The following is a 24,738-nucleotide window of genomic DNA, read 5'->3' as shown; positions in this document are numbered from 1 at the left end:
ATTGTAGTCATATTATTGTGGTGCATAATAGACAAAAATATTAAACAGTGAGTAGGACCTTGCCTTTCAAAATACCAAACCATGTATGGGTAAGGGAAAGAAAAATTTAGTTAGGAAGTCATTTGGGACCTTTTTCTTTGCCCAGATTGATTCCAACCACCATGTATTCTCCTTCAAAAATATACCAGGTACATTGAAACCAATTACAACACAATTATTACACAAGATTCTAAACAATAGAAAAACAAGACCTGCAAATTGTCCACTATTCTTACTTTGGGATGAAAGGCGCTTTTATAACTCTGGAGTTATTCCCCATTGGTAACTGCTGATATGTTCCTGCTCTTCTACATGTAGGAAAAGTACATAGATATTTCAATGAGGTCTTCCTTCTTCCCACTGTGTTCTCTGTGTGAAGAGCTGTCACAAGGGATGGATTCTCAAGGTTCATACTGTTAAGGAACTAATCAAAATTTCTCAGAGCAACTGACCCCATGGAGCACAAACCAATGATGAATTTCTAAATCAAGCTGCTTAACTACGCTTAATTGTGATTCTGCACTATGGCTGAAACTGGGCTGTGTTTGACAACTAAGCTTTTGACATAGTTTCACAAGTGAGAAAGGAATGTTTGCTTTGAAAATCAACTAGTACAGAAGTAGCTTGTGCAGCATTAATGTGATTGTTGGTGGTGAATAGTCAAAGGTGTATAAAGATGATACTCGTGAGCAGCTTCTTCAATAAGTGCAAATAGTTCTGTTACTGGGACAGTAACAAAAGCAGGTATGTTTTCAGAATGTCAATTCCTGTTCACTCTTATTGACTAATTGTCTCATTTCATTCTGGGTATGTTTTAAGACTGGCTAAAAATAATAATGAATTGCACATCAGCCCATTGATCTCTCTGTTTTGAGTAGTCATTTGACACCCTGTTTCTGCTGGGAATCACTTGGTTTATACTGCCTGGATTTATAGGCATGGAAATGAGTTAAGCTTGTACTTCTGCTGGCAACAGGATATGTGCAAGTCACTTGCCAACCTGATGGAGGAAGCAGAAAATAGGAATAGCTTTCCTAAATTTAATGTCTCCCCTTATGCATCTTATGTTGTTTAGTGCTATTTATGTGCAGGGGTAAGAAAACATGGGGGAAGGGCACTGAATTGATACGGATATTCACAAAATGTAATGTGGGATTAATCTTGTAGGGGGGCCACAAACCAAGTCTTTATGAACCACATTGGATCTAATTGAAGGTTACTTTCTACACATCCTTCAGGAACTGGGCTACTGCTGGGATTAGGAGCTACTCTGCTATGACTCACTTTTGCTGCTCCCTGAAAAGGCTGATTGTATTCTGTGACAAAGAGATAACTATCAAATCTTCTGTAGAGCGTTGTGGGAATTCCCGTATCATAATTACATACAATAATGGTCTAGAAATAAAGCATAGCTGAAACTTACTCCACCAGAAGGGGACCTTTTATTTTGGAGGATTTAAGAGAATAACATGTCATGTTATAACACTTTGTTTCAGAAATATTTTTAATTTAAGAAAATCAAGATTAATTTGCTCCGTGAAACATATACAACAAACCTTGTTTCAACAGTAGTGTTATGAAGTGTTGCAAAGATCAAATGGTTATGAGCATGGTAATCATGTCTTTGTGCTGGGAGGAACCTTTCTGTCACTGTTACTTTGGTGGTTCTCATCTCACCAAACATGTAAAAACCCTCCTCTACTCCACCAGGATTTCCAGCCTGGTTACTGCATGGCATTCAGTCCCCTTTTGAATTACATTGGAGGGACTTAGGAGGTTTTTTTAATTGGGAGTTTCATATGGCAAGAACATTTATTTCTGTCTCATGGATCCTCTGTCCTGTAGTGCATTCTGCAAGTACAGCACAATACAGATCAGTGGTGTATTCTTAAGAGATACCTTACATACAGTCACCCCTGCTTGAAAGACTATTTAGATCTGACCTCTAGGATTTTGGTTCATTTTTATCAAATAAAACAGTGATTAAGTCAGTGTCTTTTCATTCCTGTGGAAGTTTGAAGAGTGGAAAATGAAAGCTTCCTGAGGTGTCTGTAGGAGCTAGCACATATCAAGTATAGCATTTTAATCTCTTTTTGCTGTTTGAGAGAGTCACAGTTCAAACTGGAATTGTTACTACAGCTATTTCTGCTCAATAATAAAAGCAAAGTGAGAAAGACAAGATCCAAGATCATGTCCCTGACAATTTCAGGGTTACAAGTTACTGACAGGCTGCATGTAATATTATGATTTCTCATAACAGAGAATGGTTAGAGAGGTTGTTCTTTGTGAGGCTTCTTAAAAGTGACGAAATCTCTTGTCACTGCACACACTGAAAAACAACATTTAAGCCAGCTAGGCCTGAATATAACACCAATAAGGAGCTGAGCTGTTATTACTCCTCAGAATAAGCAATCCTTTCTCTATGGGGTGATATACCTTCACATATTTGCATGCTGACCATGCCTCTTCCTGTTTCCCTTTTCCAACTGTCAAGGCAATAATCCTCTGCTAACTTTCTGAGAGGTGAGCTGTTTTTCAGGGTGCCACAATCATGCAGGTGGCATGGGAGATGTATCCATCCCTGAAATAATTTAATCTGGCTAAAATTGAAAAGCTACAGAAGGCATACAGAGTAAAAGTATCCTTTTTATCTTCCTTTTCACTTAGCTGAAGAAAAATTCAGCCCAGAGGTTCCCTGGCCCACATCACTAACCCAAAAAGACATAAAAAATAAAAAATGCTGTCTTTGAAGAGTTTTTATAGATGTATAAATGAAAAGTCTTAGAGAGGGCCTGCAAAAAAAGAAATAGGATTGGAAGTCATCTGTGGTGTGAACAGTTTGAAAACATTGAGCCACAAAGTCTTGAAAGGACAAACCTCTAGAAGGCCAATTGCAGATAAAATATTTAACACACCTAAGGGTGTGTGCATGCTCTTCTCATTAGCATGCAAATGTTTTTGAGCGTCCTGTCATATTTTTTTGCAACAGATTAATTGTTCAGTGGGTTTGAATATTATACTGCTTTGAAAATTAGGTTCATGCACGTTGTTTTACATTGGAAAAATGAATCGACCGATTGGTTAAATCTCTGTTGCTGAGAAAGCTAATGCTAACAGTATCATAAAGTGAAATGTAGTTATTTTTATCACAGTCATTCTTTGGGCCATCTCATAATCATGAGGGTGTATTGGCCTCCAAACCTCTGTGATTTTTTTCATATGCAATGATTGCTAATGTAGACTGTAGAAATGAAGTCACATCTCAAGCTCTTTAAGGTCAATATCTAACCTTGTTCTAAATTAAGTTTAAAAAAAAATCAGTAGTACTTTCATTAGACCACTCATCTTCAACAAGATATCCCTTTCTAGTACTAGGTGCAGTATTAAGTTAGAATTGATTTCAATCATGTTGAGTTTGTATCAGTCCCTAAGGTAAAAGGGGCTTGTTAACTTTGTGTGCAATGTAAGGTAACGATATTGTCTCAATTAATTTGATCAATACTGGATGAAAAGAGTTGTTGATAGACTGTCAGCAACTGAGGATGTAAAATAGTTGCAATAAATAATTTCATATAAATAGAAGACTATTTTGTTAAAGGAAGTTGCATTTTAACACATATTTCAATTTTATCTGTACAATTTTATCAGTAAGGTTTTTAATGGGAATATGTTATTGCCGTTCATATTGTGTCCATGGTTTATCATTCAGTTTTGATGTTGCATTTGTACTTTTTGAGGAAGGGCAGAAAATAAGAGAAAATGAAAAATATTCCTTCCTGCATCTTCCAAGAATGACCTGTCACACTTCCAGGCAGATCAGCCATCATCCCTTTTGTGATAAAATCACTAGAGAATTCCTTATCTGGTATTTAATTTCATGTTAGCATTTAATTCTATTTTTACTAATTCCTGATTTTTCAGTCGGGAAAATCTTTAATCACTAGAACTGTGGTCTTCTGCATTCAAAAAAATTAGGTATTCTGACCTAGAGATTTTCAAGATTTTTCAAGATTTAGTGCCATGGAAAACACCTTGAAGAAGGCATATAATTCAGCCCTTTGACAATCTGGGCTCACTGGTATCTGTTATCTCATCCCACACTTTTCCAATCTTATGACATTATGCCTTCCCACTTTGCTATCTCTCTATATATAGATATCTCTTTGCCTCCGATGTGCTGAGATACCTTCAGGCACATTGAAAAATGAGGAAAACAAAAACATGAAATATTTGTTTAGTAAGACTCCACTGAATTTTTATGCTGAAAGATGACCCTTTCTAGTTCTGTGGATGCGTTGATAATTTTTTTTCTTTAGCCATTGCAAGCTGAGAGTGACTCAACAAAAAAACTCCTTCCAAGGAACGTACTGGTGTTTGATGGTATTGTAAAGACAGAACTCTGTTCTTCTTCAGTATTGAAATATCTGTATTCTAATTTCATAGCAAATTATTCAGCATAATTTTGTCTTAATTTTACTGTCCTTTTAAAGGGAACAATAATACTTTGATCCTCCCAGGAGTTGAGGATGGCTAGTTGGATGATGTTTCCAGAAGCTTTTGGAAAAGTACTTAGTGCTGCTAATGATAATGATGATGATGATTGTGACATTCAGTGCCACAAGCCTTTGAGCAGTGTTTAACAACATGAGCCAGAATTCAGCAATGCCTGTAGCAAGTGGCAATGTGTCACTGATTATAAAATTTGTAGTATTCATCTTGCTTTATATGTTAGTCTCATCAAGAGGTGGAATAGCCTGTTAAGCACTGCAGGAATTTAAATTTTTACTTGCTACATTTGTAATACTCTCCTGATCGTAGAGGTCTGATGTTTCTTTCCTCACACCCAACTGCAAGATCAATATTTGGGTTTTTTTCAATGTACATTTAGGTATTGTAGAGACATTGATCAGAAACTCTTTCCTCTGGCACACAAAGGACACTTTATAAGGTGAACTTCACTTTTTTTTTAAAGGACCTCTGAGATCATTTACAATTGTCCGAGAGAGAAATCTCTGCAGAGCACTTCTGAAAAGAACTGTGAATAAAATCTGCAACAACTTGGTATCCTTATTTTTTTTTTAATTAAACCAATAAAATCTGTAGTGGTTTTGATGTTCCAGAAAAATTACCTGAGAATTTTCTGTGTTTTCCAGACTTGTTTTATAGGATAGACCTGACATATTGCCACAGGGTAATATAGCCTAGAAGTATTCTCACATAGATAATATCCTCTGATCTCTTCTACCATCCTCATATACTTACTGAAATTATCAGTAATGACCATTTTACTGAAGAGAAGAACCTCTCTGTTCTGTACCTGTGATATGTTATTTTCCTGAGTGATCCCTCAAGACGAGTTTTAAGAAAAGCATTAAAGTTTAATACTACACAAGCACAGTAGTGGTGTTTAATGATGGAGTTTTGAGACCACAATTTAGTGCCTACTGTTCAGTTCATGTGTTCAGATGTTTGCACAGTACTGAGCAGTACTGATTCAATAAATATTTCTGGGTATAACACACCTGATGGAAGTTGAATATTAACCCATCGTGTTTAACTAAATCAGTTGATAATTTTAGGTATCACAAAGAATAAATTCTAGAGTCTTGGTATTATTCAGATTAAACAAAGGTACTGCAGTACCAAGAGTTGACTGGAGACTCTAGAGGCAAAAAAGAACTAAATTAGCTTTTTAATAACAATAGTGACCTTTTCTCTCATTTCAGGAGCAGCTGAAAAAAGTTCCAAACATGGTGCAGAAGACAAAACACAGAATATTATTAGTGCTATGAAGGAAAGAATGAAGATTAGAGAGAAAAATAGACCAGAGGTGTTTGAAGTGATCCAGGAAATGTTTAATATTTCCAAAGAAGATTTTGTACAATATACAAAAGCAGCAAAACAAAGTGTTTTGGATGGAACATCCAAATGGTCAGCAAAAATAACCATCACAGGTAAATTTTTTTCTTTCTTTTGTAGTCATGCCCTGGTTCAGGAATAAGATTTATTGCAAGCAGAGCTGGAACTGTGTGTTCAATTGCACACTTGGTGCTTCAGCAAAGAGTTGAATTTATAGCATGCTAACTGCAAAAGCTTTAAGTTACATCTGTTGGCAAAACTACTTTATATTCTCCTGCTCTAGGAAGGAAGATGAGTAAATGGCCTTGTTGCATCTCCTCTACCTCCTGCCAGTATCTCCTGTGCTAATGATGAGCTTTTTGCCAGCAACTACAAGAGTCAAAGGTCACACAAAAAGGTTTTGAGTGACTAAAAACACTTGAGCTTGCAGTTCCAGACCCCATTGGTTTGAAACTCATCATTCATTCATGTTGTTTAGCTAAGGATGTGTTCCAGTTCAGTGCTGCTGCTGCTGCACACCCAGAACATGCTCCAAATGGCTTCCAATCACATTAGCCTGGTTGCTCGTGATGATTTCCAGGTCTTCTGGCTCTGACATTCAAGTTTTTGAATTAAAACCTCACCAACAGGGGAGTGTTTTTTTTCTGCTGAAGATCGAGGGATGGTGCACGAAACTCAAAAGAATAATTGTTGAATTTTGGGACTGTCACCAAACACTAGGGACAGAGTTAATTCATATGTTTACTTTTAGTTGTACGTCTAAAAGATATTGAAGGCTGTCTTGTGTTCAGGCCAGTATAATACATACAATTTAACAACCCTGGAAGACATTTTCTAGGCTGTCACTTAATTCTCCTGCATAAATCATAGAAGGTTACTTCCTTGCCTTCTAAAAATTTCACTATGGATTTAGAGTGAATGGGGAAGACAAAATATGCTAGTTTGTTCCTGAGAGCTAATCTTTTCAGAAATTGGATGCATAAAAGAGTGACAGAATCTCACTTTTTTCACTGAAGTCAGCACATGTGACTGAACCCACACAGGAGCTGATCTGCTGAGCAAGAAGGTGTCGTTTTTATGTAATCATTTTTCTGAGCATACCAAGGGAGCTTCATTATCCAAAATGAATGACATTAGAGAATGTTAACTAAATGTTACCACTGAGATGCTTTAAATAATATGTGCAGAATAACAAAACCAAGCTCAGCTGATGGTAGGAGACAGAGTAAGTGTTTTAGCTGCAGTTCTCTGGGTTTGGCAGGTTGCTCTTTGACAATTCTGCTTTCTCCTGAGGTTTCCAGTTTTATGAATTATGGTCAAATTGGGTGGATTTATATTTGGCACTAAATTCATAGCCATTAACTATACACCCACAATAACTGTCAGAAAAGCTAGCAAATACATAAACAGTTCATGATAATTGATCTGAACTGTCATCCTCTCTGTAATGGCATAGAAAGTATTCCAAAAACCATCATGGTTCATCTCTCACATGAGAACAAATAACAAATCATAGCCATGTCCCTCATGTTTTGTTTCATAATCCACAGAGCAGATTTTTTTATATTGGAAGTTTTACTTTGTAAATGTTAGTTTGGAGAAATTTTGGAAATTGTTATTTATTTTTTTGTATTGGGGATGGGGGCTGTGGAATTTTAGGGAATTATTAAGCTCAAACCAAGTTATACAGCAACATTCTATTGTTTGCCATGCTGATTAAGCCTCAGTTTGAGAGGAGTATTTGAATTATGCATCAAAAGTATTTGTTTTGTGCTTGGTAATGAATCTTTGCATTTATTACTCTATTAAACTGTATTTTAAAATTGTATACCGTCTAAAAGGTTAGTTAGACAAGCCTTGTCAGGCTCCAGACTTATAGATGCTGGGAAAATAATCCAGAAATCTTTGTTTCAGGAGCCCTCACTGTGATGATTTTGTTTCCTGTTGCTGTTGTCACTGTCATTTACCTCTTGATAATGAAGGTCATGAGGGCTAAAGCACATTTCTCTCCTTTTGTTGCAGTTCTTTGTGCTCAGGGCTTGCAGGCTAAGGACAAAACTGGCTCAAGTGACCCATACGTTACTGTGCAAGTTGGCAAAAACAAGCGGAGAACAAAAACTATTTTTGGAAACTTGAATCCCGTATGGGATGAAAAATTCTATTTGTAAGTATAGAAAATACAGTTATTTCTTGCTTTTTTAATTTACTTGTAGGTAATATAGTGCTACAAAGTGAAATAATCACTTAATTTGAAAATATTTTTTGTCTGTACTATGCATATTCATAGCATTAATGCATTAGCAAGTTCTGAATGGAGAGAGCATCAAAGTTTTTTGTGACTTTATCTTAAAGTAATCACACAGCTCATAATCAGGTCCTTTTGGGGGATCTATTGGTGGTGTCTGTTTATTCTAATTTTTTTAGGGAACTTCAGTAAGTTTTCAGACTCCAACCTTACATACCAAGTACTGACATTGTAATGCCTTCCCATGTGTCAGATACTGGCCATGAAAGGTAAATACATTTTTATTTGACGTGGTGATTCTCCTGAGTGAAACTGGGGAATTTTGTAGGAACTGATGTGCTTCAGGCTCTGGGATGGGCTGTTTGTAATGGCTATGCTTTTAGAGACATGTGGAGAGTATGTTATGATTTTCCTGTCTCCTTTCTTTGGCCACAGCCTCTGAATGAATAGGGTATAGTTTGGGGTCAGAACACCACAGAAGTTCAACCCTGACTGCAAAAATGTTCAGTTTGTAATACATTGTCTAAGGTTTGAATAGGATTTCATGCCAGTTCTGCTAAAGTCCCTAGATTTTTTTTTTCCCCTGGAAAGGCATGTTACAGTACAGGAAAATCTAATTCTCAGGTACTATACTGTTCCTTTCCTGAAAATATTGCCTGAGGATGCAACGCATTCCTGACTGAGAATTTGACTGATTTGACAGTAATATCCATTTACTGTGCTATTCCTCTACGTGTTGCAGAAGTATTTGAGTATTTATTCTTTTCTTAACTTGATTATGCTGTACCACAGTATATGATGTGCACTTAACTACTATTATTAAACTAAGTCAAGGATTCTGAAAAGCTAATAAAACCCCTAGATTTCCTTTGGAAATTTTTAAGTGGAAAAGAAACATTTATTTAGGCAGATTTTTTAAATTGTTCAGAAAAGTTCCAGTCTACTCTGAAAGCACTTACCACAGTAATATCAAGTGAAGTTTAAGAGGTGTTTTATGAAAGCTGTGTGAAAACACTAGGATGGTAAATTCTGAAAATAAGAAATTATGATAATAAAGGATCTATAATTTAAATGTTTTTTAAATAGAATAGTTTTATTTGAATTTGTATTGAGAGTATATGCAAACTGTTGACACATTTTAATAGCCCAACCTTTTAGTACTACATTATAGAAGTCTAATATGTTTATGTCTAATAGTGATATTCAAAACAGGGTCTTAATTTGCTGCAACTTGATGAAACACTGTATCAGTGATGATAAAAACAATGTGTCATTTTTTGAAGCAATGCTGAATTTCTAAAGCAGCAACAGAGTAGCTCAGGATCCTGCAGACATTTAAGACTCAGAAGCTCCAGCTGGTCCCTGTGTGCAACTGGCAATTTCAAACTTGCCACTCACAGCAATTTAAAATAATTGTCTTCAGACTATAACATTGTTTAGTTTATTCTTATATTTTTTCCTCCTATAAAGAAAACATGAGTTGCCATTATTCCTATTTACATAAAAGTGGGAACAATTTCTGTTAAGGTTCAGGCATTTAAAGTAGAGCACTGTTTTCTTCCAGAAGGTGCAATATCGTAACATGAGGAGTTACCTTCTTCTCATGTAGCTCTTGCCCGGGTTTTCACTGGAATCTGCTCCCTTATTGTTGAGGGGGTTATTGTTTCAGTAGTGAGTTCAAAAGAGGTTTGGTCCAATGTGCCACTTCTGTTTGTCTGGAAAAGGTATCAGGGGATCCAACTGTATTAAACTACATATGCTCATGCCTTTCACAGATTCAAACAGATTATTATTAGAAATAAATAATTAGAAATAATTCAGAGCAAACACACACTTAGAAACTTTTTGCAGGCTTCCCCTATACAGATGGTGTTTTCTTTTCGACTTATTTGTGCTACTGCAGTAATAGTTGAAGTGTCATTCCTCATTGAATGAGCGTGAGTGACCAAAGATAAGAGATTAATTATTTTCTTGCATTTAATTGTATGAGTTGCATAGTGTCAAAAGTTAGATGAGCAATTCAGCAAATTTGTTAGGATATTTTAAATGCATTTTCTCAAAGATGTGAGCAGGGCTACAATAAAATCCCTGGAAACTTGAAAAAATTCTGTGGGTTTTTTTTCCCATCACTAAGTATTACTATGATCTGCTGCTCTAGCAATAACATTTATAAAAACCCTTCAGACTTTACTATAGCATGAACCTCCAGGGTAACTGCTTTGAACTGAATGTATTTTCAATCGTTTTCATAACACTTGTGCTTTCAAAAATAATCTTCCTGACTTATTCAATGCATTGGATTTCAATTCAAAGTATATGAGAATTTCTAAAGTGTATTAAATAAACTATAAATTTTTAACCCCAAGATTAAATCTAAAATAGATCAATATAATTTTTTCATTGACTCAAAAAGTATGATTTAAATTAGGCTCTACTAGTAATATTTGACAGTCCTATTTAAAATCTAACATTAATCATCATTATAACTCCTAAATGATAAAATTGCAGAAATAAAATGTGTCTCGAAATCTTACAATCTTATATTTACTCATAATACCAAAATATGCATTTAAATCTCCCCATCTGTTCCAAAACAAGGACCTGGAAAAAACATTGGCTCCCCACTGTGCATTTGCTCTGTCATAACAGATAAAGTGAGGGCAGTGTTCTAGTTCTTAGAGTTACACATAACCTGACATGATTTCATGGTAAGCAGAGAGTGAATGTTTCTAACAAACTATAATGTGACCCTCTGCTAAATGGGATATTGGCAGAGATTTTAACATGGCAACTCCTAAACCATTAGAGCTTTTTGGTGCACAGGGTAGAAAAGCAAATTGACCAGCAGATTGTCGTGTAATGAATGTAATATAGGTGTTAAGGGCTTTGGTCCTTTCTACTGGCATCATTAGAAATGAGATAACAGAGCAGTTCTTATTTTTTCACTAAAACATCAGTGATAGGAGCTGTTTGTCACCTTCTCTTCCTTCTTGAGTGTGGTATCTGATATGGGAAAAGGGACTGCATTTTCAGCTTTAGTTACAGGAAGATATATTCGGGCTGTGTAGTTTTCAGCTTTGTAGAAACGTTTGGATCTATATCCTATAATAAAACTCTACTCTCATTCTTTTCTTGACCATTTTCAACAGTTGATTGCTGAGATATAGAAATCTGGTTTCTCTGACACTGTTTGGCAAGCACACATCTCTAATTGCCTTGCAGACTTTGCAGGTGCCACATTTCCTCTGACCATTTATTAACATCTCAGATACAAGTGTAGAATACAGAAGTCTTTCAAGTAACTGGATTATTATTTTACATTATTTATTCTTTCTATTTTGCACATATGTGCTCTGATAAGTAGCTTAATTTGGTATATATACTGCTAACTTCAGTGCATGAAAACATTTGAGCAGACTGATTTCAGGCATCCAGGTGTGGATGTTCTTCCTTAGAATTACACACATTTTATTTATTCTGAAATAAATTATTAATGCATTCATCTAAAGCAATATTTAGTATAAGCAGCCAGGTATAGGAAATAAATACAAGAGGACATCACCAAAGTCACTTTCTATAATAAGTCATTTTATACATTCTTGATCAGCTGAACTGACTTGTAAAAAGGATGAACTTCACTGTAAGTGAAGGTAACGTGGTTGGTTACCTGTTTAAATGGTGTTCCAGTGATATCTAAATGGTGTTCCACTGATATCTAAACACAGTTTTGTGAGAATCGTTGAAATAGCTTAAGGATTGTCTCATAAGAAAAGTATATAGCAGACAATTATATTACATAAAACCAATTGAGTGATAAAACCTGCATATTAGTTTACTAGACTTACCATTTTAGGAATTCTTCAATAAGCAGCCAAGTTTCTGAGAGACTAATTAATTAAAATAACTGGATCTCACAGCCTCAGCCCAAATCAAAAGAGAAGAACACTTCTAGGAACCAATTCAAATGATAGCTTGTTTGTTCAGCAATAGTGTTTTTCAGTTTCACAGTACAGCATGTTTGGTCTGAGTCTTTTTCTCAAACTGCTGTCAATCCAGATTAATTCTATACAACTCTCTTTTTGTTATGACAGAATAAACTAATGCAAGAAAAGACATAATTAGTCTCATTCTACTTTATCAGAAAGCATGGCCCGTGACCACACTGCTAAAGAATTGGGACTGTCCAGACTAGAGAAGAAACAAGTAGTGGAGGTAAGGATGTCTTTAAACACATCCTTTCTCCTGCAAAGAGGAAAGGAATAATCTCTTTTCCATGCTTACTGTTATAGTAGAACAAGAAGTAATAGGCACAAAGTCCATTTAGAGAGGTTTAAATCAGACTTTAGAAAATTTTGCCAATAGTGGGGCTAATGAAGTACTGGAATAGATTTCTTGACAGACTATGGAACTACCTCTAAACACATAAGAACAGAGTGGACAGACTTCTCATAGCAATGCTGTGGATCTGGTTCTGGCTTGCAGTAATGGCAGTAATAATAAACATGAGGATAATAATAACAATGAATTGCTTCCTAAACTTACTGAAAGTAGCATAATATCACTTAGTTGTCATTTTAACACTGGGTGAAGATCTCTTGGAGAAGATGTACAATCAGGTCATGCCAGTGCATCTAATATTAAATTTACATTGAGATACTGTTGTAGAGATAGTTTACTATTACAATTTTATTACTCTAGCCATTTGAATAAGCAGAAATTCTGTGACGATTATTTCGTGTCTTTGTGGCATTCTGGCAATGCAGAAGTAATGTGTCACCAGATTGTTGGTAAATTATTAAAACTGTCTCTTCTGTCTTGCATCTGTAAATATACTGCAACTTTCCCAGCTTTCAGTATCTTCATTTTCTGTGTGCTGAAGAACAATTCACTTCTCACCTTCTTCTATCACATCTCCGTGAACACTTTCACTGAGCATATAAAGCAGAATGGCAAGAACAGGAACACTAAAAATAGCATATGTTGTCTTAGCCTTTAATTTCTTGGGCTGATTTTCCTGGACAGAGTAAGCAGAAGTAGGAATCCCACCCAGGGCTTCTGCACAGATGTTACCAGTGACTAAGGCAGAATGTGCATGTCATTAAATAGTGCTATTTCTAAGAGTCTGGGCAGGTAAGTACAGTCATGCAGAGACAGCTCTGTGATTTTAATAGTAAATCTCCCTGCAGTCACACTGCCACAGGACAGGCCAGTAGAAATATTTATTCATCCACTCTTCAGTTCTTGCAACACAAATCCATGCTGTTTTTGTGGTCTTGCACAGGAGCATTACAAACATAGCAGAGCTGACTCAGTGCTAAAGTTTCGACACAAAGATGAACATGGTTGTGATGGGTCTCACCATGTCTCACTGACCTAGGGTTAAAGGAGAAAAGGATGTGGAAGAGACAACTGAGGATATCAGGGAAAAGTGCAGTCATCCTGACCACCTGAATAAATATTTCTTAATCAGCTAAGCATACATCAGAGGGAAATCGTTGCTGTCTCAGGAGAATAAAAATATGGTATTTGTGCTGAAGTACCACTTAATGACCTCTTATATGCAGCATCTCCTTGAGAAGCAAAGCAGGAATAAGATTTCTACTAGAATCACAGATATGGTGATGAGGGTCACATAAATACCTCACCAGTGATGGATCTTCCTATGCCACTGTCGAAATCCTCTGCTTAATATTTCTGTTGGGTTCACACCTAAATGCAATTCAGGACTCCAGCAATGTTAAGCAATAACTCAGAGCTACATTTCAGGAAAACTAAATGGTTTCTGGGTTTAGTCTCATTTCTTAAGGCAAAGATGTTTATTTTATCCATCTCTATCCTCCTATATTTTATATGTCCTTGCCAATAGCTTTTGAATTCTGTAGTCAGTCAGAGAAATTTCACAGATTGCCTGTCACGTTCTGTGAAAATCGGTGGTCAGGGAGAGATGAGAGGTGAGATCCTGATGGTGTCCTCAATATGAGCTCACCCCATAACAAACACCAGGGAGTTCACATGGAGGGGCAATTTACAAAAATCCCAACTATGGGGGAAGATTCAGTACGTGATTTGCAGTTTGTTAGATGTCAGGGAAGCCAGTCATAAGACAAAAGGAAACTAGGCTTTATTAGTTTTGCTAATCACAGAACAGTGTGTGTTTTAATTACCAGAAATATCTGCAAAGTTAAAATCTGGAACACAGGCAGACACAAGCATTTCTGTGATACTGAATGATGTCACAGTGCAGCAGAGTAAGAACTGTGCATGCCATTTTTAGTGTCTGATTGGTCTTGACAGTAATAATACCATTTACAGCACTTTATTCTTCCAAAGCCCATTACCACAACTAATTAATTCTTAGAATACCCCTGAGGGGTGCCAGTTGGAAGATAAGTTAGAGTATTACTGTTTTAATGCTGGAGACACTGAAACAGATCACTGAGCAGTGATAGTGCTTGAGTAGAATTCAAGTAAAAACTCTTAATCTAGTGTAAACTAAGACCCCGCTGAAGATAAAAATTTGCTGCTACGCTTTATATTTAAAGATATGTAATTTTTAAAATATTTTTGCAGCATTCTTGAGTGGATATTAAAAAACACAGCTAGTATGCATGAGTATGACATACCTTATAACTGGTGTCTGTACTAGTCATCAAATGTCAGCAGAAAAGTTTTCGCTACCACAGACTGCTGCAGTCAACGTTAAGATATTGCAATCAAGGCACCAAAAGCCAGCACTGATGAATTGTGAATAGTCCTCATTGTGGCTTACAGAAATAAGCAGCAACAGAGTTTCTTTTCCATTTCTGTGCAAATACATGCAGGGTGTAGCTGGGAGAAAAAATTTTTATCCACTGGGTACTCTGCAGATTGCAAGTGAAGCCTCCTCATTCCCTCACACATCCAGTAGTTTCTCAAATCCACTCAATCCATGAGGGGTTAGTAAGCAAATTAAATTTGCAATAAATTTTTTAGTACATGGCAACCTGTCTCCACTCCTCCTCCTTACCAGGGAATGGAGGTCTTGGAGAAAATTACTATATCTTTTAAAGAAAGAAGCTACTTATTTCCCTAGATTTTTCTTTTTACCTTCTTGTCTTGCAGTGATGTGTGTGGGTACTTCTTGAGTTTTTTCCAAAAGCTTCCTGACACCCAGTAAAAATGTTCTTTAATTTTTTTTTCACTTTTTGTATTATTCTAGACTACTAATTTTGTAGTTTGCTCTGTGTAATATATAGCATTCCTAAACAAATAAATCTGATCTAACTGTATCTTTCTTAGGATACTTGTTAAATAATAGCATCAAGAAGTACACATTTTAAATTAATTAATAATTTAATGAGGAGTTCTTGACATTCCTAAATAAAATCTCTGTGCGTATATAATTCGATCAAGTTAATCTCTTTACTTTCTCATATATATAGCAATTCCAGTTTTGTCCCTGGCAATATGGGATGGCCTTTTATTCCACTAGATGTTGCAGGTTGTTTGTATTCTGACACTTTATGCAATTAAGCAAGTGTATGAAAATCGAGGTCAATTAATTAGACAGCAGTACAGAGATATATAGCTTGTGTATTACTCACATTTTGTATTTTATTTTTGTTTTTCCAGTGAATGCCATAATTCTACAGATAGAATAAAAGTGAGAGTATGGGATGAAGATGATGACATCAAGTCTAGAGTAAAACAACATTTCAAAAAAGAATCAGATGACTTCCTGGGGCAAACAATCATTGAAGTAAGAACACTGAGTGGAGAAATGGATGTATGGTATAATTTAGGTATGATTTTTACTGATTTCTTAAAACAAATTGAGGTGGAATCTCAGTGTTTGTAATTTTGTGACTTTAAAAAAATATAGCTTTGATACCAATATGCAGCTCTTAAAATCTTAAATAGTGCAGGTTAATTTCATCCTTTTTTGGTTTCTGACAATTACAGAGAGCAGACTAATCCCAATGATATTAAAGAAAAATATTTCATTTAAAGCAAAATTAAAACTGTGTAAGAAAACTGAACATCTTAGAGTAGTCCCATAACAGTAGCATTCTTTGGGAAATACATTTACAAATATTTTTATTGTTCTTCACATTCATTTTATCACATATTTTAAAGAATTATTTATTACCATTCTGGGCTTAATCATCTGTTTTCCACTGTTCTCTGTTGTCCTCAATGACTGCACTTTCTTGTCTGGACAGGTCTTTAAAATTATCAGTCTTTCAACCAGAAATAAATTAATGGAATAGTGTCTCAGAATATATTTTCTCCATCTAAACTGAAGCATAAAATAATTTTAAAAGTTAATCTCCCATATTAGATCATAAAAATATGATATTAACATTTTTATTTTATTTAATTTAGCCTGCTCTGTAAAAACTTCAGCTGAATTACATGATATAGTTTTCTGAAATTCATTTCCTAATCAACAGCTCTTTTTACATTGTCTAGTGTTTCATTTCCCAATATATATACTTCATATATAGATCATATATAGATATTTGATCTCTTATTGACAATGAATATAAACTCTTGCGTTTTTTCCTAATTATAATGAGTTATTTTTCAAAGGTAAGATAATTGGGTCATTATGAATTCTGAATTTTATTTCTTCAAAAATTTCAGTGACTTAAACCGATGTAAGTTATTATGAAATGGATTTTTAAAACAAATGATTTGACAGGAAGCAGTTTAATAATAGCATAAAAAAATGAGTCTGGTATTGCCCATGAAAGTAACTGGTGAGTGAGCTGTCCCTGTCCTCTTGACCCATGAGGCTTTCATCCTGTTTTTTTTCCCCTGTTCAGCTGAGGAGGGGAAGTGATCCAGTGGCTTTGATGGGCATCTGGTGTCTCCCCAGGGTCAACCCACCACACTCAAACACAGTAGTCCAGGTTCTTGCTAAAGTCTCCATAAATAAAGGAAAATAATAATAATTAGTACGGATAATAGATAGAAAATTAAAATAATTTCTTTGAAAAGGGAAGAGTGATAAATAAATTGCAATGCAGTCTGATTTGAATATGGCAGATAAAATAAGAAAGATTAATTATTTCACAGTTTGATATTCTATTTCATGGGCTGAACCATGTGTGAGGTACTAAAAAATTCCTGTTTTCCAACAGCAGGACTTTCTGACTTTAAAAAAGTCATTAAACTAGAATGATTTATGAAAGCTTTTCATATGACATACATGTGTTCTTGGTAGTTAATTGATGTATTATTTTTCTGCTCCTCAGAGAAGCGAACAGATAAATCAGCTGTCTCTGGTGCCATTAGACTGAAAATCAATGTTGAAATAGAAGGAGAGGAGAAAGTTGCTCCCTATCATGTGCAATACACCTGTCTACATGAGGTATGTAGGAGAAGTTAAAGTATACTCTACAGAAATGACTATTCTGCTGTTGCAAGGATGAGGAAAAAAGGCTACAGAACATTAGAACACTGTAACAAATAACTGCTGACATACCTCAGGACAAGTTTATTTTAGATTCCCCATTTTGTATTGCTGATGGCGTATCAGGCTCAGAAGCAAAGGCAGAACAATGTAAGACCAACAGATCATTCCTGCCAGTAGGTGTTAGAAAAATAAGAGATAGAGCCAGATAAGCTCTCCCTGTACTGTGTTTGGATTTAGCACTTTGATGCTCCTTACATGCTTTCTGACATAGAGAATATACAAACATTTTGGTATATTACAGAAATAGAGCTATTAACTCTGAAGGATTTATTTCCTCCTACATTAATTCATATCTTGGAGACAGTGAGAAAATGCAAGAGAAGCACAGACAATATAAAATTTCATTTTCTTGTCATCTAGATTGCTTTTGTCAACATTGGAAAAAAAATCATCACTGACAAAGCAGTCTGTCTTTTGAAAGATTTTCCTTGTAATTGGTTCCCCTTCCCTCAAATAGTGAACCACGTAGAAATTCTGTTCCGAAAATACAATCAGTTTCTGAAAGCTGATAGCTAATATATGGCTGAAAGTTCAGCACTGGTGTGTATCCATGAAATCCCCTTGTTCACCATTTGTAAAGCTGGATATTCACAGGGCATTTGTGCTGATAGATTTTGACCTGCTATTGCTTTAAGATAATCCTTTCAGAGGCAGTTATGGGCTAATTAGCAAAACTGAAAGTATTTCAAAGTTTTAGGGTTTTTTTCACCATTGAAAATAGGAAATAAAATTGGCTGCTCAGTTAGCTTTACTCCCAAGGTTACTGAACATAAATTTTATTGCACCCCTTGCACTGCTTGAGAGGCATCTGCCATATTTCTGTTACCTTCCTGTAACTTACAGGTCTCAAATAATGAATTTGAAATTTATTGTTCACAGAGCCAATTAAAGTTGAAACACTATGTAGTAAGTGTTACAACATCACATTTTCATTCATTAACAAGGGCAATTAATAGATAAGTTTCTGCACTATTTTATGTTGCAGTCTTTCTGTGCCACTTGACTGTCAGGACTTCATATCAAGGAGACAGAGCAATGCTCTGCATCACAAGCCTGCTGAGCAGTTTGTGCCAGTCTTCAGAAAAATAAACAATAAAAAATCCCTGGCAATTCATATATTAATGACTATATATAGGATGTATTTTCAGAATGCTACTTAAAAGCCTAAATTCCCTGTTTGAAACGTTTCTTACCTTTAGAATCTGTTCCATTACTTGACGGAAGTTAAATCTAACGGGGTTGTGAAAATCCCTGAGGTGAAAGGCGATGAGGCCTGGAAGGTGTACTTTGATGATGCTGCACAAGAAATCGTGGATGAATTTGCAATGCGCTATGGAATTGAATATATTTATCAAGCTATGACGTGAGTATTAGCAGGTCTGCTTTTCTGCTCTACCCTCAAGAATCTGAGGGAATAGATGAGTTCCAAGGCTTCATGCTTTCATTCTCCATTTCTCTTCCATTCCTGATTTAAATTTTTGTTGTAATTTTCATCCATTTGATTCTTGTTGAAGTGCTTCTCATCTGCAGTGGAATTAAGATATATTATAAGCATTTATGAGCTGTTACTGGTATTACTGCTAATGCATTTCTTAATCCTTATGATACTTATATATAGGAGGGCTCAGAAAGACTTCCAGTGTTCCAGATGGGACTGGGGTGGTAGAACAGGGATTGACAAGCTCTGTGCTCTTTTCCAGGAGTACAGAAATCATCATAGAACAGCAGCAATGTCTGTAGTGAGCTTCCGTAGTATATGTAAATAATAAATGCAAACTGGTTTTGACAGTATTGAAACCCGTTGCTACATTGTCCATTCTAAGCAGCTGCCTGAACACTTTAGAGCACAGCACCATTTAGCTTAGAGGCCTGGAGGCATGAGAGCCCCATCATGTATTCTCAGTTGTCCAGTAAAAAGTTTTCTGGTGAAAAGGACTACACTCTGCACCTACTGGAGCTGTAGGAAAGCAGAGGACTCCAAATGAGTTCTCTAAGGAAGAAATAGAGAATTTTTTTTCTTGCAGAAAGCTGATATTATGGAATTTTGAATCAGAACGTGTCTCTCATTTTCACCATCTCTTTGCCTCCTGAAAAGTCATATAATAAGTATGAAGGCACATAAATGTATGAAGTTTTCTTTTTATTGCAGGATATAATGACACCATCTGCTACTGCAATGAGCATGTCTTTCACTTTATGTAGCTCTCTATGAATTATTGTACTGTACAGCTAATAGAAAGGCAGAGGATGTCTTTGTAATATATACATTTTATTGCTTTTCCTTCAAGGACCTTACACAGAATAATTTATTAAACTTGACAGTTCCTGTGTGGTATCACATATCTTAACTATATATGGAGAAATTCATGCATTGAGTTTCCTGAATATTTTTGTTTTCGTGTTTAACTTCTCTTTAGCCATGTATGTTTTTACATCTTGATTAAGTTATTAACTTAACAAGTCTCTTATTAACTAGCACAATATTATAGTTTTATAACTTGATTTAAAATGGTATGGTGTTTTTACCAAAATGTTAATGATAGTGTTGTTCCTGCTGTGTGTATCAAAATGAATTCAAGGTTTGATGAAAGATGAATTCTCAAGAGCTATTAATGCCAAGGGAGGGCTGTTATTACTGGTTTGCATTAAGAAATAAAGTACTGATCTTGATTAGTGTTTCCTCTTAACTATAGCCCAGTAGTTGGTTATCTCAATACCATTGCAAAAATAGCAATATAACTGATGCATTTAAAGAACTTTTTCACTTCCAGTGTTAGAAATGAGCAGGTTATGTTTTCATATAAAGATGCTTTTCTTTTAATAAAGAAGGTACTTAACTTTTATCTTGGTAAACAACATAACACAGAGATATTCATGAAAAGGAAGTAAATTTTAAGTTAAATGACCTACTTTGCCTTGTCCTCTTTTTGTTCTTGCTTTCTTCTATACCTTTTCCACCAAATTTCCTTGCTGTTGGTGACTGCAAGCGAAGTATTTGAAGGCAGGTATAATAAGAAAGTTAATTTAGTATTGGTACTCACAGGAAATAAAAGCTAAGATTTCACTGCCTCCATACCCACGTCCTTTTAAATGTTACTTGTTAATAATGAGCCCTCCCTATTTGAGGGGAAGGCCTCATCCTGTGTAAGTTAAGAATAAAATCAGTAATGAATATAATCTCCAATAATACTTGGAGAAGAATACATATTCATATATATCATTTTGCTGATTCACCTGCAGACATGTCTCAGAGCATTCAGACTTTGGGGAGAAGAGTAGTGAAAAAAATAGATCTGTCATGAGGAATTTTCTTTTGGACTATTATCTGTTGGTTTTACTTCTTTTTATGAGATCACCTTTTTCTTGTGGAACAATTTTAGTGGCTGGAAGAAAATGTACAGTTACTTGATTTGGAAAACAAAATTATCAGATTCCATTTGGTAATGAAGAGCTCCTACTAAACAAAAGCAATTTTCTACCATATATCAGAGAGGGAATTTGAATGTAATCACTTTGCCCAAAGGAATATTGTGTAAGCATTCTTTGCTCGAGAATCTAGTTGCACAGTACTTCTACTGCATGTCTCAGGATAACATTGCAAATTAAAATGTTTGCATTTGTAAATGAAAAACTGACTGTGCTTTAATACTCCATGATCCAGACCCCCAGGAGCATCCACATGCTCTTTATCAGGCTCACATGAGTTTTAGGATGTTGTTAATGAGGTGCTCTTTTTGTCTGAGTGTAATTTTTAGTATTCAGATTTGTTTCAAAATCAGCTACTGTATAAGGCTTCAGTGCCACTTAATGATAGTCAGTCTTGACCCTTTTAAGTATGGGTAGATGGCATATGCTGGAATAGAAACAAATGCCATTCTGTATTTCTGAACACAACAAAAATCTTATTAAGCTTCCCTAAAGTATCCCTGTCTAGAACAATTTGGCATCCTGTTCCAGTACAGCAGTAAACAACCCAACTTGTTTATCATTGCTGGTTCATACCGGTGGCTTTGTCATTGTGATCCTCTTGGTAAACCCTGATGATTTTTTCCTGGCTCTCAATATTTATTTATATTTATTCCTTTAGAGCAAAGAAATAACACTTAAAAAATATGCTGTTGATATTCCAAATACACTGAATATACTCATACTGGAATGTGGATACCAACCCAAATGGTATCACATAGGTGGTTACTTATCTGCTTTCAGTCATTGTCCCCAGTGAGACCTTTCTCATTAAACTTATAAGAGAATGAATTCAAGCTTGATTGCACCTGTTGCTGGAGATAGAGGCATCCACATTTCTGTGAGAATAAATGCAGTTAGTTTTTCCCTGAAGATGCCCACTTAGAAGGGGTGTCTTACTCTCAAGACACAGCTTACAACTGCCCAGTTCCTAAGCAAGGAAATCTGCTTATAAGTCACCACATGTGGAATTCATGTGAGCAGAAAAACAATCATTGACCCAAAGTCAAAATACACCAAAAAGTCTGCTTTGGTTGCAGTAATTACAGTTCTTTGAAATCTTGACCAGACAGATTCCATAATCCACCCTTCTTTTTTATGATTATTATGTTCCTCCACTCATCATGGAGTCTGTGTTAGGAGAAGAAATGAAAGACAATTACAGTCATTCTTATATGGCTCAGAAAAGATTTTTTTTTTAAATGAATAGCAGCCAGATAGATGCTGATAGCTACAGGACTAGTATGTGTAACTCCCAAAAGTAGAAACATATATGTGTGAGAAGATAGGAGAGAAAAGAGCTACCACAGAAAACGGGAGGGGACAGCAGAAAACCAGCTCAGTGATCTGGTTGGCCTTTATTTTGATGACTGTGGTGATTGATGGCAATTTATGCTGTAAATTCAATGTCTTGAAGGAATCATACTGAAACTTTATTTACCTACATATATTAAGCCTCCTCTCCACCATCAAAAAAACCCAAACATTTTTCCTCTCATTCCTTTTTCAATGTAATTTATTTCTCTTTAAGAGGCAAAAATCAGAGCACGTATTGAAAGAGTGTTTGACTAGACCCTGAAATTATACATAACATCAGCAACCTGGATTTACTGTGTAATGGAGTCAAGTGCATTAAAAGTTCTAAGATCTTTGCTTCTTACTGGCAAGAGTCACCACAGGTAGAAGCTAATGCTCCTCAATCAGTGACATAGCTCTCATTCCAGCAGGTTAATGGACATTAACTATGTCATCTTGTTCTCCTGCTAGTCTTCAATTACTGTGGCAACATTGCAAAAAGCACACAAATCGCCCATTAAACTAATTTTTTATTGATGGCATTTGCTTGCTGAGTACAGCACATCAATTTGCCTTCTTTCTTCACCAATTCACAGTAGCAGAAGTAGTGGAAGAATCACAGGCACTGCATGTTAGTCAAGAAATTGCATAAAAAGAAAGTTGGAGCAAGCAGGCCTGGTTTTAGATCTGGCTCTAGCTTAAACAATGCAATATTACTCTAAGATGTGTGAGACTTAACACTGTTTTCTGTGACATTTTCTACACACTAGAAATTGTTAATAACTCATGTTATTTTTGCTGCTCTTTTCAAAGATCTACAAAAGCAAGGAAGGAGGTTCCTTTTGGTTTATATATGTTAGCAAGCAGAAGAAAGCCAGGTGGCTTGCAGGTGGCTGATAACCTGAGTTATCAACACTCCCAGAGTCATGACCCATATTGCATGTGATATATTTAATAGGTTCTGTGAGCTTGAGAGATTTTAATTAAACAAAGGAGAGAAACAAAAGCCTGTCGCTTGATACTTTATTATCATTTTCACTAACACAGGTGAAATGGTGCAGTGATACAACGAGGACATAAACAAATTACACTAAGAGGTTTAAATTTTCCTCACGACAAATTGGTGCAATTTGGGACTATTTTAAATATAAGAGCTCAGTACAGGTCATGGGTAGCTCAGTGTGAAATGGTTGGAAGAACCTGCAGAAGACGCCGTGCCAAACTTAAAATGTTGACCAGAACTATTTTTCCGTGGTCTGTCATGTTCCCTGAAGGCAAATGGCACAATCTCAAAGGCTTCTCATATAGAGCTGCTGCTGACTGCCCCTTTTGCCTGCCTCCTCACACAGCAGACCATTCTGCCATGTTATAGGTATGACTCTAAGGCCAGTGGGGTTATTAGTGCCTTCTTATCTCCACATTGGGGTTACTCATACTCTAAAGGCCTTTAGGTCCACTAGAAAATTTTTGGAAATTAAAGGTCACCGGTAAAAGTGTATATTCATTATTTTGGTGTCTTTTTTTGAAAAATAATTCTATTCATTTGTACTTATATTTCTCAAAATTCATGTGATTAATATATCAGGAGAGATTTCCATTAACTTTGAAGGTTATCTTTCGTGGTAAGAATCACCTGACATCACTATTGTATTTTATTACAAAGGAAATTATTATTCTTCTACTTGACAGAAAACATGTGATATGTAATGACAGGTTCTCCTAAGGGGTAGGGAGCTGTGTTGTGTTTTTGTCAGATTCACACAGTGGCATTTAAAAGTACTTCTTGAAAGTACTGGCAGTGAATGAAAGGTTTGATAATATTATCCCATGAGCACATAGCTGGGAATGCTGAGTTCTGGTTCTGGCCCAAGTGATTGATTTGTGTGTAGATTTGAGCAGTTTCTCTGTTTTCTAAAACAGAGATGACAAAACTTACAGATCAACCTTACAGGAGGGCTGAGAAATGCTTGTAAAGCATTTTGAACATCACTACCATGATACAACTTGTAAGTATCAATATATATCCCTACATTGGGGCAAGACTGTGTGATACATAAACCCAGCCTGAAAATACTTTAAAGAGAGTCTAATGGTAGAGAAAGACCACCTGGCTTGGCCTAGAAAGGCTGCAAATACAGAAACACCACACATATGAGGACTGTAGCCTTAGATTCTCTTTAATATGTCAGAGATTTCGGATGATACTATAAAGTAGCAAAACATGAATACGTGCTGGGATTTTCTTTAGGTATTTTTACATACATAGTTAATTACTTGATTTTTTTCTTGGGAATTATGGTTTAAATTATAAGTGGATTTATCTTGAGTAAAATGCTAAAGAGTTAGAAAATTACCATTTTAGAAGTTTTCCTGC

The 24,738-nt window shown here is 35.7% G+C and overlaps 1 protein-coding gene across 5 annotated transcripts in view; it reads left to right on the top strand.

Moving 5' to 3' along the window:
- Positions 1–24,738, top strand: part of UNC13C (unc-13 homolog C) — a 133,538-nt gene that overhangs the window by 42,434 nt on the left and 66,366 nt on the right. For all 5 annotated transcript variants that reach the window (XM_064668743.1, XM_064668742.1, XM_064668746.1 and 2 more), the window contains 5 exons: positions 5,766–5,993; positions 7,921–8,062; positions 15,755–15,924; positions 17,383–17,498; positions 18,803–18,966. In XM_064668743.1, the coding sequence (XP_064524813.1) occupies positions 5,766–5,993; positions 7,921–8,062; positions 15,755–15,924; positions 17,383–17,498; positions 18,803–18,966 (820 nt within the window). The remainder of the gene's footprint in view (positions 1–5,765; positions 5,994–7,920; positions 8,063–15,754; positions 15,925–17,382; positions 17,499–18,802; positions 18,967–24,738) is intronic.

Source organism: Pseudopipra pipra, chromosome 12 (assembly GCF_036250125.1).
Source record: "Pseudopipra pipra isolate bDixPip1 chromosome 12, bDixPip1.hap1, whole genome shotgun sequence".
In the NCBI taxonomy this organism is placed as follows: domain Eukaryota; kingdom Metazoa; phylum Chordata; class Aves; order Passeriformes; family Pipridae; genus Pseudopipra; species Pseudopipra pipra.
The sequence above is the reverse complement of the archived record's forward strand: the minus strand, read 5'-3'. Positions and strand labels throughout refer to the sequence as shown.